Consider the following 8,955-nt stretch of genomic DNA (forward strand, 5'->3'; position numbering starts at 1 on the left):
GCTTTGTTTTTGCTTTTGTTTTCCAAGACAGGGTTTCTCTGTGTAACCCTGGCTGACCTGGAACTCACTCTGTAGACCAGGCTGGCCCGGAACTCACAGAAATCCCCCCCCCCATCTCTGCCTCCCTGAGTGTTGGGATTAGAGAATGACCCCATTTACCCAAAGCCCCTAGCTGATGTCCTCACTCCCACAGGTCTGGGCCCACTACGAGGAGCAGCCTATAGAGGAGGTGCTGCCTGTGCTGGAAGAAAAGGAGCGCTCCGCCAGCTACAAGCCCGTGTTTGTGACTGAGATCACGGACGACCTGCACTTCTATGTGCAAGACGTGGAGACTGGTGAGTGACTGCGTGCTGAAGCCTAAAATGCTGATCCCAGCATGGTCCAGCCCACCCCGGGGTGTGAGCCCAAGAGTTCCAGACTCTCTCCCAAGGAACGTACAACTGCTACTGCTCCTGTCTCCTTCTCTCTGGGCCTAAGGAGCACCTCAGAAACTCACAAGTGAGCCTTGGAGTGGACCTGGGGATGTGTCAGGCCAAGCAGGTCCTCTGAGGACAGGTGACATTACAGATTCATCTGGGTGGCTCTCTGAGACTCTTAGGTAATGCTTTTACTCCCAGACACCCCTGGCAGGGCTGGGCATGAGGATGTGTTGCCCGAGTATGTCAGGAATTATGGAGTAGATTGTCTGATGTGGTCAGGGATCCCTGCTTATTAGGGCAAACTGGAGGGATAGGAGCCTGCCCCCCTCTCTCCTTCTCTCTCTGTGGGGGCTTCTACAGAGGTTAGTATAGAAGTGTGGTGGTCAGTTTCCATGGCAACAAGCAGGCTCTAGGGGAAGCTATTCCCTGGTAGTCTTTGTGAAATTCCTTCTCCTCTCTCCTATCCTCAGTCTGCCTCAGATGGCCAGGGTCCCCGTACAGAGACCTCAGATTTCTAGAGGGCATGGGGTAGCAGCCACATCCACCTCTCTTACTTCCCCTAAGCTCCCTCCTCTTTGTGCTGCTCTGGGGCTGGGGGTAAGCTCTTAGGGCCTCCTTTGGGTTCAAGAAGCAAAATCCTGGCAGTGGGGTGTGCAGATCTGGGCAGCCCCAGCATGGCAAGATAAGGTTTTTGCCTCACTCTCTCCATCTTACTCCCAGACCTACTCCAGGTTACCAACAGCCCGTCTCAGCCACTTCCCCTTTAAATGATATTTCCCGTCAGCTGCTTTGGTGATAGTATCATTTCACTAAGAAAAACTTCCCTGTTGCTCATCCTGGTCTGGCTGTGACCAGGGACGAGATTCACCTGAGAGCTCCACTAGGAAGGACCACCTTTCCTGGCCCCGTCGTGTTCAGAGGCAGAGCTTGACTCCCCCAGTTGTCTCTGGCCGCTGTAGGAAGCCAGGATGCTTGGAGAGAATGGTGTCCAAGGCAGAAATACGGAAGAAAAAGGACTAGAAAAAGTCCATATTCCTAGAATATTGTCACTGGCTTATCATAATAAATACCAGAGAGAATACTGCTGGCTCTGTTAAATACTTGAACAAAACCCAGGATGTGTAGCCTCCCTCTCTGAACCGTTTGGGCCCCTCAGGGCACATCCTCTCACCTTGTCCCCTTCCTGCTAAAGCTCATCTTCACAAAGGATCTGACAAAAACATGAGCTGCAGGTGACCAGCCAGACCCTGGATAAGGACCTCCAGGAGGCTGTGCTGCTGGCTGGAGGCAGGAGCCTGTTTCTTTCTGTTGCCTTGGAACCCAGAAATCCAATAAACTACAAGTAGACTAGTTCAGGAGCTCCTGTCAATGTGAAGGCTGCTTCCCTGGAGCTTGGGTATCTGTGAGCAAGGAACACTCTGGAGGAGCCCAGAGACCTCACCACTCACTTGAATGAATGCCAGGACTGTGGGTGCACATTAGCCTAAGAAGAGGACATGTGTGCATATGCAGAGATCATTTCAGTATGGTTGGATTAGTAAGCACCATGCATGCACTGGGAATCCTACCAGGCCTCTGTGCAAGTAAACAAACAAGTGAGCTATGGTCTGTGCCCTGAAGGAGCTCACAGTGTAATGGCAGAAACATAAACACAGACAGGGAACTTAAAAGGCTGATGGTGGCAAGTTTAACCACAATAAACATGTGTTCTGCACCTGTTACAGTGTAGCTCAGCCCTGAAGGGAAAGAAGAATGCCAGCTCTGTCCTCACCTACGAAGTGGAAGAGAGCAAAGAGGCTGTGAGGGTGAACTAGAATCAGGGCCAGCGGGGCTGTAAAAGGACAGGCCACAGGGGACTGATGCTGGCAAAGTGGGGTAGGGAAGGCACTGCAGGAAGGAGCCAGAGAAGGAAAATGAGACCTCGGGTAGTACCAGAACTGGTCAAGGAGCTATAGGTAAGCAGCAAGGGCTGCTGACCCTCTGCCATGAATACTGGGCAGGAAAGTGGGGCACTGTGCCCTGCTGAGAAGAGGTAGAAAGAGGACCCCCAACCTGGCAGCATTGGAAGTGCTGTTCAGCATGAATTTTACAGGGTAACAAGGACCAGAGTGCCTGTTTGAGTAGGTGGAGCCTCTATCCCTACTCAATTCCCCCTCATCTTTCAAGGCTCTGGTTCTGAGGTCCTTTCCTGTCTGTGGTTATAAGGAATCCATCCTTTTGCCTCCAAGAGACATTGGGCAGATTGACTCCTGCTAATCATGAAATCCAGCTGTCTCCTGTAAGACATGGTGTAGGCTAACAGCCCGTATTCTTGAAGCTGCTCACCCTTGCTCAGTATCCATTTTCCTACCTGCTTCCTCAGTCAAGACCTAGCCACAAGAATGTACCTCATTGGTACACTTCTAGGATGCACAGGTCCTGAATTCCATCCCCAGTACTGGAAAAAGAGTTTAGAAGGCCCAGGTACATTCCCCAGGGCTCCTGCGCTGTGGCCTGTATATTAGAAAGGTGTGTGTGCGCGAAGCCCGAGATATAAGCAAGTCATTAGTTCACATTTGAATGTGGCTGGCATGAAGCTGCTTGAGTGGGAGCCACCAAGGAGGGCTGCCCTGTATTGGCTGAGGTAAGCAGTGCTTGGTGCCCTCTGGAACCTCACACCATACTCAGTCCCTGGGTTCACCCAGGAATGAGTCCCCAAGTTTCACTGCCCTTTTTCTTACAGGCACCCAGCTGGAAAAGCTGATGGAGAACATGCGCAATGACATCTCCAATCACCCTCCTGTCGAGGGTTCCTATGCCCCCCGCCGGGGAGAGTTCTGCATTGCCAAATTTGTAGATGGAGAATGGTAAGCTACATGGACCAACAGGGCTACTGGGATTAAACAGGATGGAGAAGCAGCCTAGGGCCCAGGCCTGCAAAGCTGCTATTAGGTGGCAGGCATTTGTACAGCATCTGCTTTCTCTTGGGTCGTTGGTGACAGCCTCTACCAGATCTCCAGAGTATCCACCTGCAGTCAGGGAGAAGGGGTACTGTCATCTAGCCAGCCTCCAGAGATTGTAGGATAAAGTAGTACCCACTCCCCTTTCCTGGGGACACCAGGATAGTAAGACTGGTGATAGATACCCTCCAACCCAGCCCTCACTCTTCAAGGAAAAATGATGTCAGGAGTCATTTGGAGGTTGGTTCACAGTGAGCCCAGACCTACCAGCCAACCCTGCACCTCTGCTGTCTCAGATAGAAGCAGCAGCACTTCCAGACCGGAAGAAGGTCACTCATGTATGATCTACCAAGGGTAGAGCCCATGGCCTTCCCTGGGTGACGAAGTGACTTGGCTGTGTTCCCTGCTGCAGCCTCCCAGACAGATCTGCTGGCTAATTACGGCTGCTGTTTAGTGTGCTGGGCCTAAGCAGCAGCACCAATCTAGTCATGACTCTTGTTGCTTTGTGCCCCAAGGACACAGTAATCCGCTCCACATGCTCCCTTCTCCCTCCTTGCTGCCAGCCCCACTCTGACTCCTACAGATGCTGTCCAGAGCTCCCTGAGCCTGGGCCTCCGTACCCTGAAAACTGACCTCTATGACCCCAGAGACCCTGGGCAGGAAGTGTTATGTCCCAGGGATCAGGTTCCTGGCACTACTATTCTGCACACTCTAACCCTGATGCCATTGCAGGTACCGCGCTCGGGTAGAAAAAGTGGAGTCCCCTGCCAAAGTGCATGTCTTCTATATTGACTACGGCAATGTGAGTGCTGGGGACCAGGGTGGAAGACAGGCAAGACAGAGACTGTCAGGCTTTTGGTAGATCCCTTAGTCAAGTCCTTCTCATCTCTCAAAAGTCTTGCATACTGATGGGACATAGACATTGGGTACCTCTGCTCTTCGTAAAACAGGCCAGACCCCCTGAACTACTAGGAAGTACAGGTAAATGTGGCCAGAGGCCTTCAAACACTAATAGATCCTAAGGAATTTGACACTCTTGAGGTGTGGCAGTGCCCATCTACTGTCCTCTAAGATAATCTATGAGGATCTGCTAGCAGAAAGTCCAGGTCTGGGACCATACTGTGTACTTGGAAAGTACACAGTAAAGCTGAAAATGGAGTGGCTCCAGGTACCTGGGCCAGAACCAGAGACAAGCGCAACACTGTGAGGACCCTTCCTGATGTGAGCACCCTCCCCTAGGGAGTACTAGACAGGGAGCCCATGTGGCAGAGAGAAGGGTGCTGAAAGGAAGGGGGGATGATGAGGTAAACCCAGTATCTCCATGATTATCTTAACTGCAGGGAGCCAGTACCAGGCCAAGAGTGAGCAGGCATGGAGTAATAGCTGCCCACCAGCAGCTGGTTTACCAACTAGAAAAGCCTAGGAGACTAGCAAAATGGAACTGAGCCAAACAAGTGGGAGAAGCCCAAAATAAGTTCCCGGGAGCCCGGTACAGAGGGTTATCCCCAAAGCAAGTGACGTCACTGAGTATGTGATGATATTGTCCTGGTGCTTCCTCTATAGAGAGAGATCCTACCATCTACCCGCTTGGGTACCCTGCCACCTGCCTTCAGCACCCGTGTGTTGCCAGCACAAGCCACAGAGTATGCCTTCGCCTTCATCCAGGTGCCCCAAGATGTGAGTACAGGCGCGTCCTCTTTTCAGGGGACTGACAGACTGACACAGCCATTGCTGCAGGCCCCTCTCAGCCTGGGAAGAGAAGGTGGAAATGTGTTTTATGATAGCAGTTCGGTTTGTTCTTAAGTAGTGGGTGGACCTAGTGAGTTCCATTCACTGGTATAAAATCTCCATCCCCACAGCAAGAGAGAAGGGCCTGGATATTGTGGCCTTGTGTGTCCTGGCAAGAGATTATTCTCTGTATCTTAAAACAGGTAGAGAAGCAACAGCATTTTTAATCAAAATATGGCATGGTCAGATATGTTTATGATGGCTTTGTAAGCGGGGGGGGGGTAGGCTGGAAGGAATGGTTTGGAAATGGTCCTGACAATCTAGGCTAGAGATAAGGACAGCCACACCAGGATCACTTGGGAAGTAAGGGGGGTGGGGACAAGTCTCAGAAACACATGGTAATATCAGAGAGGTGAGGCAAGGCAGAGGAAGCTAGTGTGCCACTGAATTCCTGACATAGGGATGTGTTGCTGCTGGTCAAGGAAAAGGAGGAACAATTTGAGGAACTTGGAGGATCCCCAGTGTGCTACACAGAGTCCAGTATGGAAGAAAGATCACACCTAGAGTTGTGGATTTAGACATTAGAACCGTGGGAGCTTTAAGATGGTGCAGAGTAATGTGAAAGCTGTGTCAGGGAAGAAGAGACTTGGGGGACAGGCAAGGTGAGGCAAGGAGCCCAGAGGCAGGGAGAAGGGAGGATAAGGGTCTGTACTCAGAATTGTAGTGGCCCCAATTCCCAGGAAGAGAGAACCAGTCAGCAGCATCTGCCCCCTTACCCCTCCCCAACCCAGGAGCTCCAGTGAGTAGACTGAGGCTTCTTTGAGGAGGTGCCTGGTACTCAGAGCAAAGGTGCATGAACAGCATGCCTAGGTGCTGCCTCCAAGGACAGGGTACTGGATGCAGGTGGAAAGGTGGGAAGCAAAAAGGGATGCTAATACAGTGAAGACAGCATTGACGTGGTAGATTCTGCATGCTGGAGCAAGACCATAGAAGTTTAGAGAGGCCTGAGCAACAATCTCTGGACAAATTTCAGGCAGAAAAAGCCACTTCCCTCCTAGGCATAAGGTGGGTCCAAAAGTTGGTGGTAAGAACGACTTATGTGCAGTTGGTTGGGGTAGAGGAAGGGGTCCTTCATATCCATAAACTGCTTGTCACTCACAGAGACCTGAAGGGAGGAGAGTCACAGACCCTTCTGGAGGTCCAGGGACAGACAGGCCTGGAGACCCAGGCAGCTCTTGTTTGGCCTTCGTACATCCCCCTCACTAACGTGGCTATATCCCTGTCCAGGAGGATGCTCGCACAGATGCTGTGGACAGTGTGGTGCGGGACATTCAAAACACTCAGTGCCTGCTCAATGTGGAGCACCTGAGCGCCAGCTGCCCCCATGTTACTCTGCAATTCGCGGATTCCAAAGGCGACGTGGGGCTGGGCCTGGTGAAGGAGGGACTGGTCATGGTGGAGGTGCGCAAGGAGAAGCAGTTCCAGAAAGTGGTATGTGACTTGGAGAGGGGCGCCCCATCCTGGAAGCAGGCCCTTAGCACTGCGCTGTCCCATCAACAGTGTCACACATGAGGGACTGGGGACTGTACCCAGAGCCAGTGCAGGAGCAGGGAATCCACCAGCCTCCAGTCCTGCTGGGGGAAAGATAATGGATTTGGGTTTGTTGGGGTTTTTAAAAATCTAATTAAAGCACAAATTAATTAGCTGTGGGTTTGGCTGAGAATGCAACTGCAAACTAAAGCAGAAAATTTCCCTCTGTGTGTACCCCAGTGACAGGCTAGGGAGCTTTCCTAGGGTGGTGCAGTGGGTCAAAACCTGTTTCCCTCCCAGTTCTTTTCTCTGTTTACCCAGGACCACCCATAGCCATGTTCCAAAAGAGTCCATCACAAAGCTCCTTCAGCCCACAGGTCCACGTGGTGTTTGGGGGGTTTGTGGGTCAGAGGCACTGGCTTTCTTAATGTCCTCACATGAAGCTACTCATAACTGCTCTGATACCCAGAAATTCCTTTGCCAACATCATGATGATAAACACTTTCTATGAGTTTACTCTATAATGAGAACAGACAAACCTTACTCCTACTTTGTGGAATTTATACTCCAGCATGAGACAAGGAAAATGAACATAATTAATCAAATCAAATACTGCAAGGTGATAACTGTGGAGGAAAGGGGAAAATAGAAGTCTAGTCCAGAGGATCGGGGTGGGTTGCATAGTGTTAAATGGGGGTCATCAGACATGGTAGGAGGAAGATGGTGTTTCATCAGAGACTTGAGGGCTACGATAAATAGCCAGGTGGACATGCAGGGATGAGACCCGGGCAGATGGATTAGCCAGTGTCAGGTTGAGCAGTTCCAGACAGCAGTGTGACTGTACCTGCAGTTTGCTCTGAGTACTGAGCTCCACTGATCTGTGCACCTGCAGCAGCATGCTTGGTTGTTCCTAGTTGCTCATTCGAGAACACCTCCATCTTGACCACTTCCCTCTTCTTGTCCCGCAGATCACAGAATACCTGAATGCCCAGGAGTCAGCCAAGAGTGCCAGGGTGAGTTCTTGCCTGGGCTCCTGGAGGTGCTGAGGTGTGGCTCTATTGGACCCCAGATCCCTGAAGAACCATGTTCTGTCTTCCTCTCTCTCACAGCTGAACCTGTGGCGCTATGGAGACTTCCGAGCTGACGATGCTGATGAGTTTGGCTACAGCCGCTAAGGAGAACTGTGCCTGGCCCCCAGCACACGGATGCCAGACCCTTTCCCTCTGCCAGGAGGCCGTTTTCAACTCCAGACCTAGTTGAGGGAGCATAGATTGGGTCTAGCTTTGCTTCAGTGTACAGAAGCCTCCTGTGTGGTGGGTAGCATTGCAGCTGGGGTGGGGAACCTGAGGCTTGCTGGAGCAGACCATCACAGTGGCGCTGCCGTCCACAGTCTTTACCAGATGATTTTGTATTTTTATTTGAGGGTTTGTGGGGGTTTTTTAATTGTCTTCAAATCAGGAAAGAACCATGAATGACTTTGTCTTAGTGAAGGGGATAATCGTGGCACCTGAGGCAGCTACCAGTTGGCACTCACCTCTACCCCAGACCACCCTTTTTCCCGGACTCCGTCCAAGTGTTGATTATGTGACTTCTGACACATCCATTCTCAAATTCCAGTGTGTCCGCATCTGCCCTCTCACCAGCCTGTTCTGTATTTAAAGCTTTGAGACCCAATAAAATAGTACCTGCTGTCTGCAACCCTTACTGTCACGGTAAAGCCAGAAGACCGGATTCTTGGCCCCAGCCAGGAGGAGGTCTGGTGGATACCACGGCCATCTTGCGGAAAAGCAGACATCTGAGACTCACTGCATGTGACTGTCCTCCAGGACTTCAGCTTCAGAATAGCAAGGCCTGCAGTGCTAGATCATCCCTCAGGTCCATCCACAGCCTGAGCCCAGCAAAGACCCCAAAGGAAGCTAAATGAGAAGTCCCCAGTTCCTGCTGTGAGCTTACACGGGATAAGAACAAGCTGGGCCAGGTAGTCCAGGCTGTAATCCTAGCTTCAGGGAGACCATGAATTTAAGGCCAGCCTAGACCGGAGTACTCAAGGTCAGCCTGAACAACTTAGACCTTGTCTCAAAAATAAAAAGCTTAAAAAGGGCTGGCCTCTAGCTTAATGATACAGTTGCTTGCCTAGCATACATGATGCCCTAGGTTCAATCCCAAATACCCTTAAAAATAAAAAATAAAAATAGCCATAAAAGCCCTTGGAGAAGAGGCTGAAATAACAGGCACCTCTAGAAAGGATCCCAGTCCCTACTGAGGGAGGCCTGTTGTTGTGAGCTAGCTTTTACTCTGATAAGAGATCTCAAATCTTTATGATTGAGCCGTGCAGAACC

The 8,955-nt window shown here is 51.1% G+C and overlaps 1 protein-coding gene across 1 annotated transcript in view; it reads left to right on the top strand.

The window, feature by feature from the left end:
- The window catches only part of Snd1 (staphylococcal nuclease and tudor domain containing 1), a 401,120-nt gene extending 392,806 nt beyond the window's left edge, over positions 1–8,314 (top strand). The window contains exons 18-24 of the mRNA XM_048451021.3: positions 194–335; positions 3,142–3,265; positions 4,091–4,160; positions 4,922–5,035; positions 6,374–6,577; positions 7,585–7,629; positions 7,726–8,314. Coding sequence (XP_048306978.1) covers positions 194–335; positions 3,142–3,265; positions 4,091–4,160; positions 4,922–5,035; positions 6,374–6,577; positions 7,585–7,629; positions 7,726–7,791 — 765 coding nt within the window. The 3' untranslated portion in view covers positions 7,792–8,314. The remainder of the gene's footprint in view (positions 1–193; positions 336–3,141; positions 3,266–4,090; positions 4,161–4,921; positions 5,036–6,373; positions 6,578–7,584; positions 7,630–7,725) is intronic.
- Positions 8,315–8,955: the final 641 nt, after the last annotated feature.

This window comes from Myodes glareolus, chromosome 25 (assembly GCF_982192425.1).
Source record: "Myodes glareolus chromosome 25, mMyoGla1.1, whole genome shotgun sequence".
In the NCBI taxonomy this organism is placed as follows: Eukaryota; Metazoa; Chordata; class Mammalia; order Rodentia; family Cricetidae; genus Myodes; species Myodes glareolus.